The sequence below is a fragment of the Mus pahari genome, chromosome 14 (genome assembly GCF_900095145.1).
Source record: "Mus pahari chromosome 14, PAHARI_EIJ_v1.1, whole genome shotgun sequence".
Taxonomy (NCBI): domain Eukaryota; kingdom Metazoa; phylum Chordata; class Mammalia; order Rodentia; family Muridae; genus Mus; species Mus pahari.
This window is the reverse complement of record NC_034603.1, coordinates 54,868,676-54,895,817: the sequence shown is the minus strand read 5'-3', so window position 1 is coordinate 54,895,817 and position 27,142 is coordinate 54,868,676. Positions and strand designations below refer to the sequence as shown.

Sequence of the window (27,142 nt, the reverse complement as noted above, 5' to 3'; positions counted from 1 at the left end):
TACTACTGTTCTATAGCACCCCTGCTGGAGACTGTCTCAGGGCTGTGTGCTGCTCTAAATGCTGGCTCTGGAGAGTTAGCTGAACCCCACAAGACGACAAAAGTAAAATAAAGTTAATTTTTATAAAATAGATGTCATTGATCCCAATGTTTGAAATTTTTCCTAGGATATCACTCAGAATCATCTGCAGGCTGTTGAGATCTCAACTATCTGCCAATCCCTTAACCATTCCACACAAATCAGTAGGTGTGAACTGCACAGGTAGAGTTTCTACGAGGACACTGTTGGCCCACACAGAAGAGGGGAGACATACACCACTTAGGGCTTACAGCACAGGCAGTGAGGCCCCTCTCTAGCAGGAACTGGTCACACACCTTTAATCGTAGCGCTCAGGAGGCACAGGCTGCCATGGACTTGCTGGGAACTGAACTTGAACCCTCTGCAAGAACAACCCGTGCTCTAACCACTGACCCCTTTCTCCAGTCCTTAAAATTTAAGTTTTATTAGTTCCCTTAGTAGACAGGGTGGTGTATATAATGACAGTGATATGCGAACCACAGAATGATGGAATTGTTTGTCATTGGCTGGGTATCTGGGAACATGTCGTGTATTTCACCCGTTCTCCTTGGAGTTTCTGCATGCTTTGTAGCCCTCTTTGGTGATTGTGTCAACTAAGGACAGAGTCATGTCAAGTCTGCACGGGGGGGTGGGGGGTGGGGTACCTCCTGCTCCAGTCTCTATGAGCACTAGTACTTAAGAGCAAACATTTGGAGCTGCTTAAAGCAATAGAAACACTTGGCTGTTTATGGGCCTGTTCATGTATAGAACTCCTCGGGGAGTATTTGTTCTTTGAACTCCATTCTTTTTCAGATACACCCTTGCTTTTCAGTTATATAAAACTGAGAAGGGGCGGCTGGGTGTGGTAGTGCATGCCCACAGACCACAGCACTGGAGAGACTGGGAGCAGCCTGTGCCACGAGACTGTCTCAAAACAAACAAACGAGCAAATACATAAAAATGTTCAAGACATAAAGAAGACTGCTGTATGTTAGTAATAGAGACCAGAAATAAAATCTTTAGACACTTTCTGGATATAAAGATTTTAAGGAGCTCTGAGTTGATGTAGGGGCTCACACCTCTAATCACACTACTGAGTCGGCTGAGGGAGAAGGAACTCCAGCCCAGGTCAGCCTGGGAACAGAGCGAGACCCTGTCTCAGAAAAGGGGTGGGGCAGTCTGTGTTGGATGTGATAATTTGTAACTTGGGGAGCTCTAACTCCAGCACTTGGGAGGCTATAGCAGGATCTTGCTTGAGTTTGAGGCCAGCCTAGGCTCTATAGAGGAACTGTGTCTCAACGAGATAGAGCATGTGCACAGTGTTTATCTGGATGTACAGGGCTGAAGTTCTAGCCTCAGTACTATAAAACAGAAGGAAAATTAACGTAAGAATTATGCATAAGAACAGAAATGGAGTCACAGATTCCAGGCTAACCTGAGACTGGAAATAAAGAAATGGGAGTCCGGGTTCCATGCTGCCGAGGAACACACAGTCTCTCTTCCTTTGGGTTTCTGTTCTAGGCTACAGGAAGCATCTGTAGCCATTGCTCGTCTGCCACATACTTCCTCAGGCTGTCAAGCTGTGTCTGATTTAGTAAAGCAGCTTTTAGGAGGCTTTTTTTTTTTTTTTAAACTGAGATATTATAGGAGGAACATGTAAAGTACTGAAACACTAATCTTTTGGTTATCTGAGTAACTGCAAACTGAGCGGAAGATGGTTAGAAATACAGGGCTGGTGAGATGGCTCAGTGGGTAAGAGCACCCGACTGCTCTTCAGAAAGTCCAGAGTTCAAATCCCAGCAACCACATGGTGGCTCGTAACCATCCATAACAAGATCTGATGCCCTCTTCTGGTGTGTCTGAAGACAGCTACAGTGTACTTACATATAATAAATAAATTAATTAATTAAAAAAAAAAAGAAATGTTAGATACAGTCTCTTCAATGCACTGGTCATGTGCCAAGGGATACAAGTCTGCTTCAGAAGCCAGATGTTAACTAGGTCAATTGTAGAGTGAAGGGGACATAAACCAGGTGATGTGGGAAAGGGTTGTCAAAAACTCAAGGCAGAGGCCAGCTTGAGCTAAATAGCAAGAGTCTGACTTGAAAATAAACAAACAAGTGAGCAAACAAACAAACAAAAAATAAGGCTAGTCATGGTGTCACACACGCCTTTAACCCCAGCACTCTGGAGGCAGGGTCTGATTTCAAGGCCAGCCTGATCTACAGAGTGAGTTTCAGGACAGCCAAAGCTACACAGAGAAACTTTGCTTTTAAAAACAACAAAAAACAAAACAAAACAAGCAGAAATATATTCCATGACAGCCAGAGTTATTGTGAGACCTTGTTTTAATCATCATCATCAACAACAGCAACAACAACAACAACAATAATAAAGTTTTAAAAATCAAAGTATTACCCACAGAATTCAGGTAGCCTTCCCCAAATAAACATTTAACCTGTCAGTTACTCTATTGACTAAACTACTGCCTAAAAGTTTAATTGATAAATATATCAAAGAAAATATATAACTCAGTTCTAAATGACAGAACTGGAATTCGTTGCAAGTTGTCAGTTCATTATAGCAGACAGGGACATAAAAGACATCAGGAGTTTTCCTATGCCTTTCCTGTTCCAAATGGCCGGAAACACATCCACGGCTCACGGTTCAGTCTCTCTTCTGAGCCTAGAAGGCTTGGCTCTCCATGTGATAATCCTAGCAGTCGTCCACAGTGAAGGCTGCTCTGGGCTAGAGGGCAAAGGGCTGCGAACAAGCCTGGCCTGACCAGAGGCTTTCTTCTGCCACAGGGGGTGACCTTGGTGGCAGCTGATGGCTCTATGTGCGGTAGCGCCTTTCCCTTGAGTTTAGGAGGATGTGACTGGGGTGAACTACCTCTGTCCAGCTAGGTAGGGGAGTGGGGAGCAGTGTTACATGGCTCTTTATTGGGGGTCTTTGCTTCCTTCACAGAAATTGAGACAGTGAAATTGGCCCGTTCTGTCTTCAGCAAACTACATGAGATTTGCTGCAGTTGGGTGAAGGACTTCCCTCTGCGCAGGAGGCCTCAGATTTATTATGAGACGTCAATTCATGCCATCAAGAACATGCGAAGGAAAATGGAGGACAAACATGTCTGCATTCCCGACTTTAACATGCTCTTCAACCTAGAGGTAAAGGGCTCTCTCTTGTTGAGAGCTGGTGTGCCATGTCCCACCTGTCGCCCGTAGGACTGAGGGAGGCTGGCTGCACTAGAAAACAGAACTTGTTTGATTATTTTGAGTAAGTTCAAATCATTCCAAATTGGGAACATTATGTTATTTTTAATAGGTTCACATGGTTCAAAATTGAGAGAGTAAAAATCTCTTGTGGAAAGCCAGTTCCCATCCAGGAAAGGAAGAGAAGTTACCAGTTTTTCTTGACGCTTCTAAAGCTATTTTATTAGCAACTAAAGAAAATCATTATATCAAAATAACACATTTTTAAAAGGAGAATTTTTCTGTAGTAAAGTCAAGTGATTTATTAAGTTCTCAGAATACCATGTTGCTGAAGCAACAAAAAAAACAACATAAAAGGATACATTTAAGGCTGAGACAAATTTGATTTCATCTGACTTTCTTTCTAAAATCTGGGTCTCTGAGATAGAAAGTAGTTGGAATTATACTCCACACATCTCTGTGAGTGACAGACGGGATCCATACGAGCCTTGTCAGCTTAATAACCATTTTCTTGCTGTCTTCTCTCTTTCTATTAGATGTATTATGCTAATGCAAACAAAGGAGGGTTTGTTTCCCTGCCTGTCACTCACCTTTTCTTTCCTCTGTTAAGTCCATCACTTCAAAATGGCAGTGTAGTACTTTATACACAGCACAGTATTTCCTTCACTTAGCAGCAGTCAACTTTAAACTTCAGCTTTAACTTTAAAACTGTCAAGGGCTAAAGAGCAGTCAGGGCTCAGAGAGACAGCACCTGGTGTCTTTGTTTCCAGTGCTGTGTCCATGCAAATGCACCCCAAAGGTTGCCTCTGAAACAGTCCCCATGAAACTACAGCTACTTCAAGACTCAGATTTGAAGGCCTTAGTTCTGGATGTTAACCTGGATGGTTTTCACTTTGTCTCCAAGTTTGAAATGCAGTCCAAAGACCGAGCTCTGAAGCGTTAGTTGCCTTGAGGCACCAAAGCAGGTTTTGAAGGTTACTTAGCAGTGATTATTCAGAGCTTTGCAAATTCTTATACTTTTTTATCTGGTAACTTCATTTAAAATTCTTAATCACAGCAGAAATACAGTTGTCTTAAATATGCATTTGACAAAAGTATTCAAGCATTATTAATAAAAAATAAATCAGAAATGACCTAAAAATTAAGGGAAATGTGTCTCTAGTCAATATGTGTCTGAATAGTACTTAGTGACATGCAGAAATGCTAATGACATAAAGCAGGACCATAAAACTTTATGTATACTTACACTATATGGGCTGGGAGGCGGTGGCACACGCCTTTAATACCAGCACTTGGGAGGCAGAGGCAGGCGGATCCTGAGTTTGAGGCCAGCCTGGTCTACAAAATTAGACAGCCAGGGCTACACAGGGAAATCCTGTCTCAAAAAAACCAAACCAACCAACTAAACCCAACAAATGAAAACCAAAAAAATAGAGCCAGGTGTGGTATACACCTGCAATCCAGAATTCTAGAGTGTGAGGCAGGAGAGCTGCTACACAGCAAGGCCCTGTGTCAGAAACCAAAGCATACACGTAAGCATGCAGATATAGAACGCTTGTCTCACCTACCCAAAGTCCTACTAAACACCCCCACCCAAACAAAACCAAGCCAAGCCACAGATATATAGATATGAGGGTGTTACTTATGGTAGTGGGGTTATAGTGCTATTTGTTTCCTTCTTTATGTTTGTTATTTAAACAAATTATACATCATTATACATTTTTCCCTATAAAAACTACACTATTTTAAAAGAAAATTGCGTAGTGCTGGGAGTGAAGCCTAGAGATGTTGCACAAGTTAGCGGAGACCCCACCACTAATGCAGCAACGACTCCACCTAGCTGCTGGCGTTTCTGATATTAGACTGAGTTGGTGAAATTGAGTATAACTTTAGGCCAGGTTCTGTTTAGTCAATCTTTACTGGCACTATAAATTGTTTTGCTTAAAATATAAGACATACTAGTGTCAGTGTCTGGAAGTAGATATCGGCTTCATAATTTTTTAGTGTTACCATTATTCTCTGGACATTTATATATGGTGTTTTTGTTAAAGAGATGTTTTCTAAAGCACAGATATGCCTGTGTCATCGCTCTATCTGACACAAGTGTGAAGGTAGGGCAGTCCCTCAGCCTTAGCAAAACTCAGCTCAACCTGGGTTACATGACGCGGCGTCAATTTTAAGGAAAAATAAAGAAAAACCCGAAGTAAGCAAGCTAACCAAACATCCCAAGAACAGATTGGTTTAGGGGTACATGACAGAACCCAGAGTCCCAAGAAAACAAATGGAAAGACTCACAAATGAAGTCCTTAGCCTCGGCTGCCGACAGGGAGCTCAGGAGTCAGTCAAACCCCAGTGACTCACACAAATCAGAGCCAGATCTAAGATCCAAACACCTGAGTTGAAGGTGAAGCAAGGAACTCAAGACACAGCAGAAGGTAAACACGATGCGGGCAGCTGGCCTTTGAGAAACGGGTACTGAAGCCTAGACTGAGGCTGAAGCTAAGTTACCAGGCACACCACGACACTGGGCATCTGACGTGGCTCAAGGCTGGTTAACAAGTTTAGAAATTATTTATGGCAGTAAGAATTCAACGTGACCAAGAATGATGTGTGCAAGAGGCATTATCATGCCGAACTGTGTATGTTTTTTTACCTCTGGTATTTTAGACCTGAACACAATTGGCTTTGTGCTGGGATTTTTTATTGTTCTGTGGTATTTTGAAAGAAGTACTCCATGCAGAACGGCTTTTGCTCACTTCTTCCTCACACCGTCTTTCCTCCTCTTCCTCACAACTATGATTTTGAAGCAAATGCATGTGGGTGGTTTCCATGGTACAAGATAACACGTTTCACAGAGGGCGCTCCAGCCTGCACTAATTGGGCATGATATGTTCCAGGGCTGTGTGTGTAAACACAGATGCCCTAGCATTGCAGGTATGCAGCAGCTGATCAGGCATGTGAGCGAAGGGAAACACTGAGTCTCATTATCTGAATGACAAACAGCAGAAGATGGATGGCCTCCAGGGCTGCAGATCACTTGCATGGTACTGTGTGCCATTCCTTAACTGTTTTGTGTCTCTACTGACAGGACCAGGAGGAACAAGCATACTTTGCAGTGTTTGATGGCCATGGGGGAGTGGACGCTGCTATTTATGCCTCCGTTCACCTACACGTTAACTTAGTGCGCCAGGAGATGTTTCCCCATGATCCTGCTGAGGCTCTCTGCCGGGCCTTCCGTGTCACAGATGAGCGGTTTGTGCAGAAGGCAGCCAGGGAGGTATGGCATGTCCTTGTGAACTCTGGCTACCACTGCACTAGTCAAGTTCAACCAGTCTCTGTGGTTAAAGGCACACATCATCTAAACTATACAAAGATACAAACATACATTCACTTGAGCCACCATGTTAGACTCTGTTCAATTCTAAATCCAGTTCCCTCTTGAGGATTAGTTCTGTGGGCACTGATATACTGTAAAGGAGAGTCAGGTTGTGGTTTTCTGGCTGCTTTCTATAACTGCTGCTGGATTGGGCGGGTGAGTTGTGTCCCCCCCGCCCTCCCCCCGTCAGCTTCGAACTTGGACTACCTCTCTAAGCACCCTTGCAGACAAGATCTGGATGTGGTGAACTGAAAACAATAGTTTTAAAACAGAAACAGCAACTGGGATTCCTTCCATCCATTTGATTCTGCATGAGTAGGCCGTTGTTTACTGTGCAGAGAGGGAGGACCTTAGATGATCCTTGAACAGATTTCTCTCTTACTTGGAAGACAAGACAGAATTCATGTCCTAGATTTCTAAGGCTGGTCAGACCTAAGTGTTTTACTCTAAATGAAATTTAGGACTTCCATATTAAATTCTAAAAGTAAAATATATTATCTCTATCTATTTATCATTCTGGGCAATGGAATGTAATTACCTATGACACTGTTGGATTTTTAGCTGGGGGTAGGCAATAGAAAATGTACATTTTTTTTTTTTAACTTGTCAAAAGTAATTACAAATTAAGATACAAACAGTAACTTAATACTTCTGCCACATGACTCAAACATGAACTTTTAAAATCAGACTACTATTTGGTCCGTTTTCCTAATCTCAGAGTTATGCTGTAAAGCCATCAGTGGGGCATGGAATCAATCAAAGAATGAACCATTTGTTAAAAAGCAAGAGAAGCATCTACCTTCACCCCTAAGCTCGGACTAATACACACGTTAACTATAGGAACTACTAAGACTCCCAGGTAGAGGTGGGGCTGCAAAAGAGAACCCAAGATGGCCACAGCCCTTCCCCCAGCTCTGGGCCAGCGCACTGCTGGGCTCTGCCTTTGCCTGCTGCCTCTGCGCTTGGGGACAAGGTGAGCCTGAGGGGATGGAGAGGGTGGCAATCTATAGTCACCAAAACGAGACAATAATGTTGTCTTTTTAAACCTGACATCCCGTTTTCTGTTTCCGTCACTTGCTGTCACTGGTGCTGTGTCTGTCCTCCCAGCAGTCCTTTTCTCCTTCCTGTGCTTCCATGTGCTGTTTACTGCCGGGGAAAGTAGCTATTCCTGTTGTGAGGCAGCCCTGCCTCCTGTTCTCTCCAGGGCATATGCACTCAAGTGTCTTTCTATCGTGTGTTCCAGAGGGCTGAGTTTTTGAACATTCTGTGTGGGAAGACATTTTATTGGTGGGTGAGGATTTATAACAAACTTTTCCTATATAGGGAAAAAAGAGAAGTTGTTTTTCTCATTGGATACAAGAAGCCCTTTGCCACCCCTGACGTACTCATTCTAATTTGGGCCAGGTCCTTAGTAACAGCGTTCTGCTTATTTGGTGGTGACTCATGTCAAATGGAGATGTCATTTTGGTATAGCAGGATCAAGAGCTTTAAGTACTGTGGTAGCTACTGCAGTGACATCCCAGGCTGTTAGCTCTCTATGCAGTGTTCCCAATCAAAGCTCCCTAAAAATACTCTAGGGAAGGCTTTTCTGCTTTTTTGTTTTTAAAGGTATATAAGCATCTTTTTCAGTGAGTGTATGCTGTCTCAGTTCCATAATATCCAGAGACTGGGGACATTTCTTCTGTACCAAGCAATGCTGCAATGCTTTGTATACATGCACATGCACATGTGCACGCTCTGTACAACTGTACTACCTCACTGATTACCCAGTAGGTCACAAATGAAACAGACTAGAACTGGAGCCATTTAAGAAAAGGACTGTCAGGTGAGATGGTACACGCCTTTAGTCCTTTTTCCTTTGGGAAACAAAGGCAAAAGCTTTCCATGAGTTCTAGGCTAACTAGAATGACAGTGAGACCCTAAGAAAATATGAGGGGGAGGGAGTGGATTTAACAGTGAACTAGGAAGAACAAAGACTTCAGAGGTTTTACATAGTGAACAGTATTACCAACCCTTGGACAAGTCATAGACTATTCCATGTTCTAAAACACACACCCAAGCATTCATTCATTCATTCTCTCTCCCCCCCCCCCTCTCTGCACACCACCATGTGCATGTGGAGGAAAGGACAGTGGTTCTTTATGTCCACCATGCTGAGTATCAGGGCTCAAACTAAGGCTATGAGGTTTGGCAGCAGGCAGCAGGACCCTTTAAATTCTGAGCATTCTTACCTGGTCCACTTTTTAAATTCGTTAATTAATACTTTATATTTTACGAGTATGGGTATGTATTTCTGTGCACCAGAGGCATGCAATGCCCATGCAGGCTGGAGGAGACATTAGATGGCCTGGGACTGAGTCACATACATGGCTGTGAATCACCATCATATGGGTGACTCACACTGGGGTCCACTCAAAGAGCAACCAGTGCTCTTAATCACTGAGCCATCTCTCTCCAGTCCTCCTGCCAGCCCCCAGCCCAGTTTTTTTTTTTTTTTTTAATGTTTACTTAAAATGAAACTGATAATTATCTGTGTTGTGTATATCACAGATCAAATAGACTTGTGTGCATAAACAAAAATACACATAAAATTCTCTGAGCCAGACACGATGGTACACATGCTTAATCTCAGCAGAACCAGGCAAACCTGTATAAGTTTGAGACCAGCCTGGTCTACACAGCATGTTCCAGGCTGCCAGGGCCACACAAGTGAAGACCTCTTTTCAAAAATAAAATGCTCTGACACACATGAGTTTGTAATGTTAAATTATGTTACTAATAGTCTGCATCAAATGCAGCTTGTATTAATTATAAATTGCTCCACAATGAGGATTTGCTGTCTTTATTTATTTTCTTTGACTCTGTTCTTCCATTATTTTCAGAGTTTACGGTGTGGGACCACAGGAGTAGTGACTTTTATCAGAGGCAACATGCTCCACGTGGCATGGGTGGGCGACTCCCAAGTCATGCTGGTAAGAAAGGGCCAAGCTGTTGAACTAATGAAACCACACAAGCCAGACAGAGAGGTATGTATGATCTGTCCCAACAGAGCATGTCATAATGGCAGGTCTGTAGTTCTTAATTAGGATTCTTTGAGTGTTGTTATTGCTTTTAATCTCAGCAACTATGCCCTCCTCCTAAAGGAGACATACAGAAAGTCTTTCCACAAACTTTCTGATGATGGGCGGTATATCTATTTACTGTAAAGCAGATGAATAAATCCTGAATGCGGTTATTTGATTTTTATTGCACTGCTCTTTAGGATGAAAAGCAGCGAATTGAGGCCCTTGGAGGCTGTGTGGTTTGGTTTGGTGCCTGGAGGGTGAATGGAAGCCTGTCCGTCTCCAGAGCCATCGGTAGGAAAACATGAATCTCCTTTCTCCAGAGTCTTCTAGCTCCCTGTGTTGTGTAAATCTTGATATGAAGGAACTTGAGATGCTGTTTATATTCTCAGATAAGCTGTTTATATGCTCAGAATGCTTATCATTGTTTAAAATAACAACTAGATGACTTTTGAGTTATTTAAGTCCACCTGGCTATTTATACATTTAAAAATTCATTTTAAAATAAGACTCATGTCAAAGAATATTGAATTTATCAGTTTCTATTTTTTAAATAGGAGCTTCCAATTTAGTGTAAATATCTACTTAAAACCAATGATTGTTTCACTCCATGTTTGCAGAAAATGGAAGGTTCTTTCCAAACGTCATAGTTTCTTTTTTGGTGAATTATAAAATAACATATTCTTAAAAACAAACTTTTTATACAAAACTATTTTCTAAATATGGAAATATTTAGAATGTGTATATGTATATGTATGTAAATATGTATATATGTATATATATATATATATATATATATATATATATATATATATACCCAGTTTTTATGAGAGAGGGTCTAAGCAGACCAGCCCAGACTCTGCCCCCGAGTGCTGGTATTAAAGGCATATACACCACACCTGGCCCAGAAAATACCCAGTCAGAAATCTCAGGTTCAAGTTCACCTTTTCTTTTCACTTTTTCTCTTTCCTTCTCTCCCCATTCACACTAGGGAACAAATCCAGGCCTTCATGCATGACAGGCAAGCACTCAACCCACCCAGGTGCACTTCCACCCCTTACAAGCATTAAAGAAGAACTGGTCTCCCTAAAACTTAAGCCTTTTAAAAGGGCGAAGCTACTATAAAACAGTTTCAACAGGCAACTGTACAAAGTTGTAGGCGTAACTTCAAGGAATTGGGCTGTGCCTGCCTTTGCCTGGGTCTGGGCTGAGTGTGCTGTCAGGCTTCATGGGTCAGCTTCTCTTCCCAGCTGGCTTTTCTTCTCCGACCAGTGTCACACTACATACAGTTAGTGTGTTGCTCACGTGTGTGCGCTAGGGCTGACTGCTAGGGTAGACAGACAGATAGCCATGCACACCACAACTCTTAATTTTTAAAGAAGCAACTGAATATAGACAAAGCTAGCATATACAAAGGCCATATCTAATTACTAAATTAGTTTATCATTAACAAAGATTCCAGAATAAGACAACCTTAAAGACTGGGTTTAATTTCACTGGTGATTCGAATCCTTCCTACTCTTTGAAAACACGCTGGCAAACTGTAAAGTTCCCCAAATATGAACATGAGAAGCTAAGTGATAAATAACTAAATTAATACAAATACCTCATGAAGAACATTTTTTCTTTACAGTAAGGGAGCTATTAGTTACTGTGGAACAGGACAGAAGAGGGGAGATTCCCAAGCCTAAAATAGACTCTTAGCTACAATTACTTTTGACAACTAGAACTGGTCAAGAACTCTTCATCTTTCTTCTGAGAGTGTTTTGTCAGACTGATGTATCTCCACAGAGGCAACCTAATGTGTAGATGGCAGCCTTGATTCTAAAAATAGAGCACACAGCGAAACCAAAGCAGTGCTTCAGGAAGCGACACCTAAGACAGAATAAGGTCGACATCACAGATAAAATGACTTTGCAGGTGGATAGGGTGACACACTATGTTTAGGGAGGGAAACCCAGGATATAAATAGTTTTAGGAGTAGCAATGAGTACTCGAGGTGAGAGCAGAGGGCGGACTGGTCAAGAGAAGTGTTTCTGCCGCCCGCGGTGGCCTGGACTGCAGCAAGTGAGCAAGCAGAGTCCACATGACCAGGCTCGCCTCTCCAAGCACTTGCAGTTATAGGCAGAAGGAGGATTGAGGCGAGTGTACAAGGCCTAGAAGGGAGATCATTTAGAAGGCTTGTGGGAACAGAGCTGGAGACGAGGACATCTAAAATGGGAGACACGGAGGAGGCTATAAATCGGTGAGACAGATGATAGTTTGTGAGGAAGAGGAAAACTAACTTCCAGGTTTCTGACTTATGAGTGGGAAGATGATAAAGCATTTGTAATAAAGCAGCAGCTGGGGGGGGGCGAGTTCAGTTGGACATATTCAATCTTAGGTACTGATGGAATGTCTTGGAAGAGATTTTGTATATACTTAGAAATACAGATTTGGAGTTTAGCTGAAAGTTCTGAGTTAGAGATAAGGATTTAGTAATTCATTCCACCTTGGCAATGCTATTGATTATGTATGCAGCCAATGTTGAAACTACAGGCATGAGTAACATTACCCAGAAGATACATATTGTGTGAAGATGACTTAAGGTAACACAGTAGGCAGACACTGTTTGGATATTGGCTCTGCCACTTTGTAGGTTACTGATCTTGAGAAGACAGTGTCTCAGTACTGGTTTGCTCCTTGATAAAGTGAGAGCACTGGCTCCCAGTTCCTAGGATTCACGTGCCCGACACACTCCTAGCACACAACTGTCCTACTATTAAATCAAGGAACAAGCCAGCCAAAATGAGTGACAGAGCAGTGAATAGTTCAGATGCCGGGAAGAGAGGGCTTCTAGGCCTCAAGGGCTGCAGAGGTCGCGCGCGAGAAGTGGGACGGAGAAAGCGGTGGGGTTATGGACCAGAGACAGGGCTCAGCAGCAAAGAGCGTGTGGCTTTTCTGCAGAGGGCCCAGGCTTGACTCTCAGCACTCACATGAAAGCTCACGGTCGTCTGTCAGTCCCAGCTTCAGGAGGTCTGATGCTCCTTTCTAAGATCTTCAGGCCCCAGGCCTACATGTGGTGACCATACAAACACAATCTTAAAAATGAAATGCAACTTTAAATAGGAAATAACTGGTAGTATCAGAGAGAAATGTTTTCAGTTGGTAAGTGCAAGAACACACCAATTGAGAGATGAAAGGGAATGGTGGTCCATGCCTGTCAGCCCAGCACTTGGGAGGCTAAGACGGGACTGAAAGTAAGTTTCAGGCTTAGCTAGGCTACATATTACAGTGTTGAAATAAAAAGTAGATTTGAATATATTTATAGAAAGAGAGTTAAAGAAACCAACAACAACTTGACGATGAGAGAGGGTAGAAGTTGACACCAAAAGTAGTAATGAATCTACCAAGAGCCTGGTGAACTGGATTAAGGAGTTGAGGAATGTTAAGATTTGGAAGAGTCATTGGAATGGGCTGAAAGGTGCAGGAAAGGGCCTAAGGAACAGTTCAACTCCACTTAAAAAACAAATGACACTAAAGCTTTGACAATACAAAGCTTGTCAACTGTTTCAGCCCATGAGTCCTGCATTTCTGAGCCAAAGCTGACGGAGGCATGGACATTTCCTAGCATATGGAGGGGGAGGACGAGGGTAAACTGCCATCCCCACCATGGAATGCATGTTTGTGCCCTCCTACCAAATTTGGGGTGAAATGTCATAAATCTGACACTCAAGAGCAGGCGAAAAGCCAGAATCTTGGCAGTATTTCCGCTGCAAATCTTTGTATGTGCTCTTCTAAACTAACAGTTGCAATAATCTTTAATTGTTAGCACTAAAACAAGATTTTTTTTGGAACAGTATGACTCAGATCACATTTATTTTTAGAAGTAGAGTTCAGAAAATATTTCAATCAGGTAAAATAGGAGATGAGTGAAGGGGACTGGTGGGGACTCTGAATCCTGCCTGTGCAATGCGCTTCAGCCATCTGTGGGCGGTGAGAGTGGCAGTGCACACTTAGGATTCCAGCAGCTGGGAGGTGGAGGCAAGGGGATTTGTCTTGGCTGCAAAGCAGGCTAGAGGCCAGCCTGGGCTATGTGGATGAGAGGACCTTGGCTAAAAAAAAAAAAAAGAAAGAAAGAAAGAAAAAGTGGGGAGGATAGTGAATTGGTTAGGAGTGAAGTTGGGAATATATAGGATCAAAAGGCCCTCTGTTTCCTATTTACAGCTACATTAACCTAAATAGGTATATTAGTAAATATTCATTTTCCTGGTACACAGGTACTCAACATGCTGGATACAGCATATAACCCACATAGTTTATAGCTTAGCCACAGGGTTCCTATTGAACTCTTCTGAGCCTGACAAGCTTGAAAGAAATCTGAGGCAAGAGGCAACCTATAGCAGATACATGTGGAAGAGCTGGGACTTGGAGCTAGGCAGGCTGACCCCAGTGCTGTCCTCAACACTAAGCTATAGGGGACTACTTCACATATGGTTTGGTGGCTAAGAACAACAGCCTGCTCTTTTCCAAGTGTCTACAGGAAAACAGTGCAGGATCTGGTAGTGTCTGCAATGTAAAGTTCTGAAAGCATTAGAAGACCGGTGATCTCAGCAGTGTTGGCTTCTGTTGTTAGTAAGTGTATGGAGTCGGGGTGAACAAGGGCAACACAGGTGGGTCATCTGTGAAGACATGATGACACTTACTGTGGATTTTCTGTCTATTCTGCAGACATTACAAGACATTAAACAAAGCGTCAAAGAGAAGCCAAGTGGACCCAAAGCCAAGCAGCCTATAATATAGGCCTAGCTCCATATGTAAGACTATGCATAAAACCACAAGCTTCCTTGGCTTTAGGGAAATCACACTTGGTTTTTTAAAAATTTTATTTACATTGGTATTCTGCCTCCATGTATGTCTGTGTGAGGGTTTCAGATTCCCTGGAACTGGAATTACAGACAGTTGTGAACTACCATGTGGGTGCTGGGATTTGAACCTGGGTCCTTTGAAAGAGTGCTGCTAACTGCTAAGCTATCTCTCCAGTCCCCCACACTCGGTTTTTAAATCTCTTGTAACTCAAACCTTCCTCCATGTTCACAACATGAACCTACTTATCAATGTCTTTAAAAAATAACAGGGAATTGTTTAATGAGGAAAACGGGGAGAACTCAGTTCCCCCACAATATTCTCAAGTTGTAAATAAACCAAACAAATCTACTAAACTAAGAGTTCTCCTATATATGACTGATGTTTTCAGCACAGCAGCAAATTTAGACTTGATGTGATTGCTGCTTTCATCAGCAAAACCTAAGCTGGCTATAGCCAGAAGTACAAGTCTGAGAATATAAAGCCAAAGAGGAACCGAGCCCTGCAACTAGCAAATATAAACAGCATCAAAGTAACACAGGACTCAAGTGTGTCGTTTACAATTGTTAAATAAAAATGTCCCATGAAGTTACTCACAGTACTGACCTTAAGCGTACTGAACATTGAGGTGAGCCACACCTGCCTTCTGACACAGGGCCTTCCCTTCTACTCCCCAGGAGATGCTGAGCACAAGCCGTATATCTGTGGAGATGCAGACTCGGCCTCCACTGTTCTGGATGGGACTGAAGACTACCTCATTCTGGCCTGTGACGGCTTCTATGACACCGTGAACCCTGACGAGGCAGTGAAGGTTGTGTCTGACCACTTGAAAGAGAATAACGGAGACAGCAGCATGGTTGCCCACAAATTAGTAGCGTCGGCTCGTGATGCAGGGTCAAGTGATAACATCACTGTTATTGTGGTATTCCTGAGGGACATGAACAAGGCTGTAAATGTTAGTGAGGAGTCAGAGTGGACAGAGAACTCTTTTCAAGGAGGGCAAGAAGATGGTGGGGATGATAAGGAGACTCATGGAGAGTGCAAGCGCCCTTGGCCACAGCACCAGTGCTCAGCACCTGCCGATCTAGGCTATGAGGGGCGAGTGGATTCATTCACTGATAGAACTAGCCTCAGCCCAGGGCCCCAAATCAACGTGCTGGAAGATCCAGACTACCTAGATCTCACACAAATAGAAGCAAGCAAACCTCACAGTACCCAATTTTTGCCACCAGTTGAGATGATTGGTCCTGGTGCACCAAAGAAAGCAGATCTTAATGAGCTAATAATGGAGGAGAGATCAGTCAAGTCATCATTGCCTGAACGCAGTGGTGCTGGAGAGCCTCTGGTTTCTTTTAAGTTGGGTTCAACAGGGCAACAGCTATGCAGAATGGAGAACTTGTCTCCTGTCTGTTCTGGGTTGGAAAATGAACAGTTCAAATCCCGGGGAAAAACAGCGCCTAGATTGTATCATTTACGCCACCACTACTCCAAGAGGCAGCGTGGATTCAGGTTTAATCCAAAGTTTTACTCATTTCTGTCTGCTCGAGAGCCTTCTCAAAAAATAGGCATTAGCCTCTCCTCACTTACTCGAAGTGGGAAGAGGAACAAGATGTTAAGAAGTTCTGTGCCATGGAGGGAAAATAGTTGGGAAGGATATAGTGGAAACATGAAGATCAGAAAGCGTAATGACAGTCCATGCCGACTTTCCCTGGAGCTATAAAGTATAAGACTTTTTCTTCAACGTAGGCTAGTTCTCTCAGAAATCTAACTATCAGAGTAGAAACAAGGTAGACATTTTTAACGTACATGTGCTTCATTATGAATCCACGGATGGCTCAACCCTTAAATGTACATAGATCGTTAGGAAATTCAAAAAAGCATTTTCAATCTAATCAAAAGTATTGGCGGTTTCACTAGAGAAATTATTCAACTGGTCCCTGTGATGTGTCTCTATACCACAGACAGCCCCCTTTCCACCATCCCTTCACGTCACTAGTGGAAGCTTGAAAGTTATTCCAGTCAGAATATATGGTATGGAAATCGCAACTATCTATCTGGTCTGATGTGCCTAATCTAAAGGAAACAATGCAGAATTAAATTTTGTTGGGAAATGTCCCTCAAGATCTTGGGGACTATGGAGCATCTCTTCCCAATTGTGTGGGTAGGTGAAAGACTAAAAGCCACACGGGTCTAAACTGCTCATGAAAGATGCAGTAAACCAGTACCAAAGTGTCATATTCTCAGACTTGGGAGGCAGTATACAGTAAGATAATTCATTTTTCATAGAAAATGAAAGGCAACTATGAACATTTTTAATTAAAATACTTCATAAGGTTTTAGTTATTTGAGCGTTTTATAACCTGTTATGGTGCTTTTGGTGGGACTTTGTTACTTGTCATTTTAGGAGACCACCGTCAGCTGGTTGTAACCTATGATGCTAATGTTTTCACAGTACCTTCATCTCAGGAATAAAAGTGGCTTAGCAGAGATGATGTGAGGTACAATATAAGACTCATGCCATTTAAAAAGAGTTGTGAAAATAGCATTTCTATATTTTCTGCTTTTTTTTACGTTTACAGACAACAAAGGCATATATTATAATATAAAACATAGTTTGGAGAATGAAAAAAAATGATAGTTTTAACTTCTCTAAAATTGTTTTCCCCAAGGGAATGAAGTAATTGGTATGAAGGAGGCTGAGTGTGAACCCAGAGGTCAAGTACAAAGGAGAATGCAGATTACTGAGAGCCAGGGTCCAGCTACTTGCTTCAGACTACAGTGACAGGTCATGTGCTTTTCATTTCAATACTTAAGTTAGTTTATAGTTTTAAATCTTTTCAATACTTAAGGTATAGTTTATAGTTTTAAATCAACCACTTTTTGCCATTTCAAAGTTTCAAAGCAGAAAGACAGCAAGTATGCGATCGTATCTGTTCAGTGAGGCAGCCTGGTTTCTCTCAGCCATGAATGCATGCATGTCCTCATGTTCCCCACCCCAACCCTGGGCCAGTCAGGCCAACAGGCAAGAGTAGCTGCTAGAGCCATTGCTCCCAGGGCAGGCACTGCTAAATGTTCTTGCCGAGTACTGCTGCTCCCTAACCATGGTCTATGTAACACATTTCATGCTGCATTCTCCGGACCCACAGAGGAATGACTAACATATCATAGGGACATCAAATTGTTAGAGACCAAAACCCAGCTTCTCTTCAGCAATGGTTACACTGTTAATCTATAGCTTTTATTTTTCAAAATTTGAGAGTAAGCGGAGATTCTCAGTGTTTTCTGTTGACCTTGGAGTTGGTCTTCCCCTCTCCGACAGTACCTGTGATACACAGGTGGAGAGGACTACCCGAGGCTCCTCCTCAGCAGTGTTAATTTCATCCTCTCTCTTTCATGCTCTGCCTACACATGGCCCTCACTCATGGCTGTTGCTTTTGAAGCCCAGGTCTTGTTGACAACCCACCAGGTACAGGGTCATTTTCAAATCAAAATTTCTAAGAAAACAAGGCAGCGGAACACAGATGTGCATTCAGACCCCGAAGTAGCTAAGTACATCTGGGGTTACTGTTGGCAATGATTTTGATCAGAATGAGGAGAAAAGAAAAATTTTGAGATGATATAGGCTTATCAGTGGGGTAAAAAAACGGTGGATGAAACCGGGACAAACAGACCCATTTGAAAGGTCTGACTACACAGCAGTGTTAAGTCCATTTCTCATATCACTAGCTCTCTAGAAAATAGAGAAAAGTATTTCTAGTGTGGTCAAGTTAATAAACCAATAATGTAAAAACTAACTTCATTTGTTCACAATGTGCGTATTTATAAGGTAGTTAGTTACCATTTGTAAGGTAAGTCCTTTAACATTCTATAATATTAAAGTAGTGGTTATTGGCCTGATAAATGCTGCTGTTGGTTCTATAAACCATACAAGAAGCAGTGCTTTGTGAAATGCAGTGTTAAACCTTAATGCCACTGGTGATAGGAAGTAGTTCCCTTCAGTTCAAATCCTCTGCCCTTATTTGCTGCTTGCTAATGTAAGCAATAAGTAACCCTTTAACTAATGGTATCTATACATTTCTGTAACTTATATTTAATGATGGTGTATCTGGTGATTGTAAAAATATTAGACAGATATAAAAGTATACAATATATATTAACTGTAAATGCTGAGGTATAGTCTGTGAAATATGTGTTTTGTACCTCTATTTCATTGTGCAATTTAGTGGTGATGAAAGTTCTACACTCGATCCTTAAAGAGTGGCAGTATCACTTTTTCAATTAACATGATCTGCATCAATTTGTTTGCTTGCTACAACAGTTCTGTTAAAGTAGGAAATAGCAAAACAAATATAAACAAGAAAGTGTAGTATCTGATAGGAAAGTCGACAAGTCACCAACCGAGATTACTACTCCTTGTACATTCACTGTGAGTCTCAAAGGGCATCAGTCCCTAATTTCAAAGGTTTCTTTTTTTCACTTTTTGAGACATGTATATTGGGAAGGATAACTGAGATTGGCAACATTACAGCACCAAATACTGGGGCTATTAGTAATATTTATGTCTGTACAACAGAGGTCAGACAGGAAAACATGTATATACCTTTTCTTTACCTATAAGTGCCATCCATTGTCCTTGAAGTAATACAACTAAAGTCCATGTTGCATTTAACAGAAGGCGCCTTGAAAGGAATATCATTTCAAAGGACAATGTTAGTAATGTCAACACTAAGTCTAGTCCTGACCACAGTCACAGTGGTACAGCACCACCGCTCCATTTCCATGACACCACACTCCATTGCTAGAACACTGTGCCAGTAAGAGGCCGGCATCCAAGGGGCAGATGGACATGATGCATGACGCAGCTCAGGGTTGCGGACAAGTAAACTGCTGTGCTTCAAGTTCTTCCTCCCCACCAAAGGCTTCCTGAGGCTTTGTGAGAAAAGGTCTAAATTATTTTAATTTTTAAACTTAATTTGTTCAATGAGCTTTTTCACCCAAGGCTACAAGAGGATACTATAGTTTTGTTCAAACCTTTGCTTGGGGAAATTTTCTTTGGATCATAAGTTCCTAAAAGATTTTTTTTTCAGCTTTTAAAACCAGGATAAAAAAACAAAACCCCAACACTCTCCTGTTTTGATCTATGAAAAGATGGTTGTTTCTTCAAAACAAATGACACTGCCAGTATTATAACAGCCGAATCGTACTGACTAAAGGGGAACCCTACTGCTGCATCCCCCAGCAGCACTTGAACAGCTCAGGCCTGTTTATTATACCGAGTAGAAACCTGAAGGAGGGCAGGGGGTTCCACACTGGCGCAGCAGTCATTCTTGAAAAGGAAATCTTTAACTCTGACGTCTGAGATAATGCAGATACATCATTGTAATCTCTCTAGGTGCTCTTTGGTGAGAGACAAGCTTTCTCTTGTTCATGACATTTCTCTGCAAAGAATTCTCTCTGGAGTGAAGTGAGTGACGTTACGATTTACAAACCCATTTTACAGATCACTTTTGAGTTGAGTTGTAATCATAAGTGATCCTTCATATTTTTATTTATTAAAACTGTTTATTCAGGTAAGGAGTATGTTGAAATTTTGCCAATATCTTAATAAAACTCAGCAATTAAAAACCACTGGTTATTTGTCTTATTCTTAGAGGAAAACTGAGTCAGTTGTAAACTAGGCAGGTCTTTCAGTTTCAAACACGCCCCCCTCCACCAGCCTGCCTCTAGAATGTTGGGATTAAGGGCATATGCCACCACTGGAGGGGTAGACTGCAAATCTTCTAAGTGCTGCAAAAACAAACAAACAAAAAACAAAAACAACAAAACCCTAACAAACAAAAACCCAGGGACAGATATTTGTGTTCCTTGTGCTTCCGTCCCACTGGTTTAACTGGGTTAAGAAAGGGGCAGATGGAAGAGACAGTAGGGCAGGTGGAACCGGACCCGAGCTATAGCTATAGGGTGGTTTCTCAAATCTTAGATCTCTGTACCCAATCGCTCAACCTTTCCCTTCACATCACTGAATTTTAGTCTTGAAATAATCAAGTGTGTGGTGGCTCTAAGTCTCTCTAGAGGGTTCATCTACAGGAATAGGTACAGGAAGTAAAGTCAACTATGCAGGACACCTCCGAAGATCAGCAGAAAACACAGACACATTATGATAAGAGTTGCAAAATGACGAGAAGTAATGACAAGAATAATTTTATGGCTGGGGGTGACCACAACATGGGCAGGACCTGTGTTAAAGAGTCCCAGCACTGGAAAGGTTGAGAACCACTGGATTTAAGGGATGGACCCAGGTAACATGCTGTGACTGCTTTATTAGTAAGACTTATTTCATACAGTGTTAAAGTCATTCAGTCCTACTGTAACTTTACATAAAGTTCTGAAAGGATGACATATTTCATAAGCATACAATCCCCTTCAAAATGAAGACAGCTCATATAAAAGTCTCATAAGAAACATGCTAGACTGGAAATGACCCAAATTCTTTAAGTGGGTGAATAGATGTCAGTAGAACAGCTAGTAGAATACTACTTGGCAAAGCAAGAAAGCAGTCATATAAGATGGATAAACATAATTGTTCTTACTACACGACTATATACTCTGTGAGTCTATGTATACGATGCTATGAAAAGGGAAAATTAAAAGGACAAAGAACAGAAAAGAAAAGCCAGAACGCTGGGAGAAGTGTAAGGGGCCTCCGCAGAGAATTCTTAGGAAAATGGAAATGCTCGAGGCAGCACTGTGGTGGCCATACAACATCTGCCAAAGCCAGGAGACTGTATGTCAAAGGACTACAGTTTAAAGGATATAAGTCAAAAAAAAAATCACCAGAATGTATGTAGGTGAAGAGAACGCAGACTGTAACAACCTGTCTCAGCAGTGAATCTCAGAATCACAATATAGAGAACAGTAAAGAAAGGAGCTTAGTTTGGAAGCTGAGAACACAAAATACCGGAGAAACCATTTTGACCTGATATTCCAAGAGTCCAAGGGTTCAGCGGCAGCATACAGCTACCTAGGAAGCTGGGGGAGGAGAGCTACATGAGCATGGGTGTGTGAACCAGTCTGGAGCAGTATGTAAAACTCCATCTCAAACACATACATGCAAGTGACACAGAAGGTAGTTTTTTAATCACAAGGAGATAGGTCAGCAATAATAAATTACTTAGTGTTAGAAAGAAAGAAAACAGACTGTTAATCCCAGCACTCAGGCAGCAGAAGCAGGAGGGTCTGAGTTCAAGCCAGCCAGGTCTACACAACTAATTCCAGGACAAACCAGAGCTATTTAGAGGGAACTCTGACTTGAGAAAAGGAAAGAAAAAATTAGTGCGTTCAAGTTAAAGAACTGAGTATATATCTACTGCAGTCAATGATCCAGGCTCCACATGGTTGGGTATTTATAAACAGGGGCAAAGCCTACAATTAGCCCTGTGGGGTTGGTCTGGAGTATGAATTGATCCACAGTTTCTCTCTAGAAAACAGAGTAACAACAACAATCCAAACAGAAAAGCCATGTTAGCTGGGTAAGGAGGCACATGTCCATAATCCTAGAATCCAGGATGTTGAATGAGGCAGGAGACTGCAGTTTCCAGAACAGTGTGGGTACATTTGGATGGTTTGAAAACAAAGCTTATATGCATCCTCACCCCACCGGCTGAGAGGAATATATTACAGCAACAGTAAGCACATACCTCATCTCATATGTTTGCTTCTAACATGATTTTCCAATACAAGTTCCTCAGAAAGTTGAATCATAGCTTAGTTGAGCACTGTGACTCACATCTTTAACCTCAGTACTTGGAAGGCAGAATTGGGTGGATCTCTGTGAGGTCAAGGCCAACTTGGTCTACATAGCAAATTCCAGGCCCGATGTAAGACAAATGTGAAACTGAGAGGGTAGCTCAGTTGGCAGCATGCACAAGACCCTGGTTTAAACCCAGCACTTGTTAGGGATGGTGGTACAGGTCTATAATCCCAGCACTCCTGAGCTGAAGGCTAGAGAATCAAAGGGTCAGAAATTCAAGATTATCCATGTCATCTACAACAAACCTGGACATGATACCTTGTCTTAAAAAAAAGGCACTGCAAACAAGATTCATTACATTATCGTTGCTGTGCTAACACTGACAAAAGGAGAAGCTGGGCCAGGGCTAGATGGGAATTCTCACAATTTTCCTAACTCTTAGAAGTCTAAAACTATCTCAAAATGAAACAAGAAAACAGGACAATTGTTTAGCTTTTTATTGGTGTTTGGTTAAGCATAACGAACTAAAAAAAGCATGGTGTCCAACCTTAGAGCAGCAGTCTCCCCAAATCTGCCAAGTGGAAACAATACACAACTTGTCTATCTCAAAGATTACTGAAGAATTCAATCAAGTCAAAATTGTTCAAAAACAATATGCTCACATACACACCTTTAACCCTAGCACATGAAATGAAGAGGCAGAGGCAGCCTCGTCTACAAAGAGAATTCTAGGCCAGTCAGGGCTACATAGTGAGATCCTACCAAAAAAAGAAAGGAAGGAAAGGAAAAAGAAGGCAAATCAGGGTTAGAGAGGAGCAGCTGAGGCCTCAGACACCCATGCACATACACATAAATAAAAATTTAAAAACCCTTAAGATAAATAACTAGGTATTTAAGGAAGGTTTCAAATAAAATGAAAGTAGATGGCTACCCAGGAATGGCACCTAAGGTGTCCTCTGACCTCTATCATAATACACATGAGCATATACATGCACACAAAACAAACACACCTTATGCTGAAAAAAGTGCAACAGAAAAACTAATAAAAATTATGTCCAACAACAAAAAAGAGAAAAGGTTTTTTGTTTTGTTTCTATAAAGCGATGTAGGGAAGACGGATGATTAGGGAAGAATCTGATACACAGTGTAAGAGCACAGGGCAAGCAAACACAGCAAGGGAGTCTCCTATCATGCCTCTGCCCTTCTCCCTACCTGCCTTCAAGCACAGCCAAGGTGGCCACAGTGCAGCTCCTGCCATCATCGAAATACTGGGTATGCCAGACAACTTTAGCTCAGGAGTAACATGCTTGCCTAGCATGCAAGGGCTCTGAGCTCCTTCCCAGAAGTACCAAAATACCAAAAGTAAAACACCATCTACTTGTTGGACATTTTAGTATATAGGATGGCTAGGGATTGGAGTAAGAATTATTCTTTCCATATATTTTATCATTTATGAAGAAATTTTTTGGTTTTAAAAGGAAGGATTAGAAGCCCAATGACATAAGAAAATGCCCTTGTCTATAATGCTAAACAGCCACAGCAAAAAATTTAAGAGGGGGAGGGGCGCTTCTGGTCCCACTTTCAATAAACTGCAGAGGCACATTTTCTCAAGTTAATTTTATTTACGAAAAGTGCAAGCTGTTAAGAGAACAGTAAACTATGAGTCACAGCATTCAGCAAGCCATCACCATGGGACACAGACGAGAGTCACTAAGTACATGCAGGTGAGAGGATGCTCTCCTGGATGTACATCCGCGCTTCTTCAACGGTCTCTCGGCCAGCTTTAAGTGTGACACTGACAAACATACAACAGCTCAAACACAAACGCAGGAGCACAGTAGCAAAATTTGGCAATCATTTGGGGTTTGGGCTAATTGGGAATATTCGAGAAAGCCTTGAACACAGCTTCATGTAGATGCATAAATCTTTAAATGCGCTCACTGAAATCAATGTCCAACCAATGGAAACATATTGTTCAAAAATATTTGTTGCACTACAGTTATGTTTCAGGAAGCAGAAAAGATAAACAACTTTAAGTAATCTTACATGCGTCCATTAAATGACCATGCATAGAACCAATCCCCAATGACTGAACTCATTTGAAATGACACCTGTAAAGGTCACATAACTGAAAGAAGGGGTGCCATTACCCGGTATGCCAACACTTGAACAAGTGAGAAAAACATAAAATTTGGTCTATCGTCATATTTCAAAGAAAAGATTCTGTCTAACATTGCTACAGTTACTCAGGAAAAGTGTCCACTGAGCAAAATCTGTTTATAAGCACTTTTCCTGTTCACTATTATACAAGCCTTAATGAAATCACAACCTAATGAAAAACTTAACTATGGCCATCTAAACCATGTGTCAGTCAAAGACAGAAGAGCACGGATGCTGAACCAGATCAGGTCATGCAATGCCTCCAGGTACTTTCTGGCACTTAGCTGGCTTTCTGTTACAGGAGACAAGCTGCCTTTGTTAATGTACTAATTTGCTAAATGAATTGAGCACTACACCGTCAGTTCATTACATTGGAAAGAACTCCTTTGCCTTATCTTTTCCACATATACTACTGCACCCTGCTGGAATTGTGTGCCTTCTAATAGTTTCAGAACTGCTATTTCAGGTAGAGATGACAAAAAGAAATGGGACTAAGTAAGTCAGATTATCTGACTGCTGACAATTTTGAGCACCAACTTCCAACCAGTTTCAGGGACCAGGTAGCTTGTAGCTGGCTCTCATGTCTGGCAATTACCTTCCACCTCCTTCATCAGGGTTGAAGTGGAGATTTTCAGGGTCTATTTGTTCACCATCAGGAAAACTGGAATGTGAATCTAAGAAAAAGATTAAAAGAAAAAAAAAACCTTAAATAAAAGCAAATGTCATGAGGCATGTGTTCTTTGCCCAGCCTTTACGTGACTTACCAAATGTTTTACTGACTGAGAAAGATGTGCTAGGTGGGAAACAAGCCTGTCTTTGGAGAATTTATGATATAAGTTGTATGTAAATAATGAGGGGAAAAGAAGCCATATACAGACATCCACAATTAGAAGAGGAAAGCCACAGCCACGCCCCCTGAGACACACCCCGAGGAGCGTGGATGACAGTGCTCCCCAGCCTCAGAGTCTATGGACACAAGCTGTTCTTCACAACAGAACCGCCTGTTCAGTCATCACCACAAACCCCACAGCACGCAAATAAGTTTCCTCAGAGCCGGACACTTCTCTAGAAGCAGAGGCGATTACTAAAGATGCCTCAGGACATACAAGCCACCAGAGACTTGTTGCCGGACTGAGAAGCGAACTAGAGCAAGGGACAGGAAGCCCAGCAGAAATCTGGCCCCAGAGTGCATTCTCCACTCCACTGTAACCGTTTACATTCCATCTGTACAGCGCAATCACCTCTCAAAGCACAACAGACACAGACATTCACATCACAGCAAACTGAGCTGCCATGAAGATGAAGGGTCAGGGAGATGGCTCTGCGGTACAAGTACTCGTTATGTAAGCCCGTCAACCATAGTTAAACCTGTAAACATGGATTTGACAGGACACATCTGTAATCTCAGCATTCCTATAGCAATGTGGAGGCAAAGGCAAGAGAGCCCTCCAGAATCTCAGGGCCACCTAGTCTGGAGTATAAAATATAGTGGCAGAGACAAGAAAGGGGCCACAAAACCGAGTGGAGGGGGAGAATTGACTCCCCAAAAGTTGTCTTCTGATTTCCATACTTTCACCAACATGCACATCCTCACACTCACATACACATTAAAAACAAAACAAAACAAAACAAAACAAAACCAAGGGCTAGAGAGATGGCTCAGTGGGTAACAGCACTGACTGTTCTTCCAAAGGTCCTGAGTTCAAATCCCTGCAACCACATGGTGGCTCAAAAAACCATCCATAATGGAATCTGACGCCCTATTCTGGTGCATCTGAAGACAGCTACAATGTACTTATGTATAATAATAAATAAATCTAAAAAAAAAAAAAAAACAAACTAAAACAAAAAGAAACAAACAAACAGGGTTTCTGGATCCCTGGCTGACCTGGAACTAGCTCTGCACATCAGGCTGATCTCAAACGCAAGAGAATTGCCTGCTTCTTCCTCCTAAATGCTGAAACTAAAGTCATGCACTACCACTCTTGGCACAAATCATTTTTTAAAAAGGGGGGAAAATAGTAACATTTTTGTTAGTTTCTTTTTTTCACCAAGAATTCTTTTTTTGGAGGGGATTAAAACCAAAACCAAAATCAAAACCAAAAAAAAAAAAAAAAAAACCCAACCAACCCAAAAAAACAGGTTCCAGGATTTGTATGTGTGCTTAAAAAATGAAAAGGGCTTCACAGGTTAAAGTATGATAGAAAACTAGAGAGAATGAAAAATAGAAAACAAAAACTAAAAGCTCCAAACATACAAAACTTCAGCTCAGGTGCAGAATGCATACTTAGGTGCGACAGCAAACCCACTGTCTCTGCTCAACACTCAGTGTTCTCAAGTACCCTTGGCCACAAGCTACCCGACACCAGGCTGCAGGCTTTTCCACCCAGGAAGCAGCACTCAGGCGGCTAGCGGGCAAATGTTACCTAACAACTTTCTTGATACTTGCCACGTTGTCTACTATAGAACGTTCTCTCACAAATGACAGTGATTTTCAAAAAAGAAGTGAGAGCAGCAGAGCAGAAGGAGCAGCAGCAGAGAGGGCAGAGGCAGAGAGGGCAGCAGCAGAGAGGGCAGAGGCAGATAGGGCAGCAGCAGAGAGGGCAGAGGCAGAGAGGGCAGAGGCAGAGAGGGCAGCAGTAGAGAGGGCAGAGGCAGAGAGGGCAGAGGCAGATAGGGC

General features: G+C 42.0%; 2 protein-coding genes across 4 annotated transcripts in view; one reads left to right on the top strand and one right to left on the bottom strand.

Annotated features, from left to right (window-relative positions):
• The window catches only part of Ppm1e (protein phosphatase, Mg2+/Mn2+ dependent 1E), a 138,249-nt gene extending 118,052 nt beyond the window's left edge, over positions 1-20,197 (top strand). The window contains exons 3-7 of the mRNA XM_021212189.2: positions 3,025-3,224; positions 6,358-6,546; positions 9,528-9,671; positions 9,908-10,001; positions 15,230-20,197. Of these exons, the coding sequence (XP_021067848.1) occupies positions 3,025-3,224; positions 6,358-6,546; positions 9,528-9,671; positions 9,908-10,001; positions 15,230-16,272 (1,670 nt within the window). The 3' untranslated portion in view covers positions 16,273-20,197. The remainder of the gene's footprint in view (positions 1-3,024; positions 3,225-6,357; positions 6,547-9,527; positions 9,672-9,907; positions 10,002-15,229) is intronic.
• Trim37 (tripartite motif containing 37) overlaps positions 1-27,142 on the bottom strand; it is a 122,295-nt gene that overhangs the window by 3,781 nt on the left and 91,372 nt on the right. For 2 of the 3 annotated variants that reach the window (XM_021212187.2, XM_029546109.1), the window contains one exon: positions 23,905-25,136. In XM_021212187.2, coding sequence (XP_021067846.1) covers positions 25,054-25,136 — 83 coding nt within the window. In that variant the 3' untranslated portion in view covers positions 23,905-25,053. Of the gene's footprint in view, positions 1-23,904; positions 25,137-27,142 lie in introns of those variants that run through there. The other variant, XM_021212186.2, reaches the window with a different exon arrangement.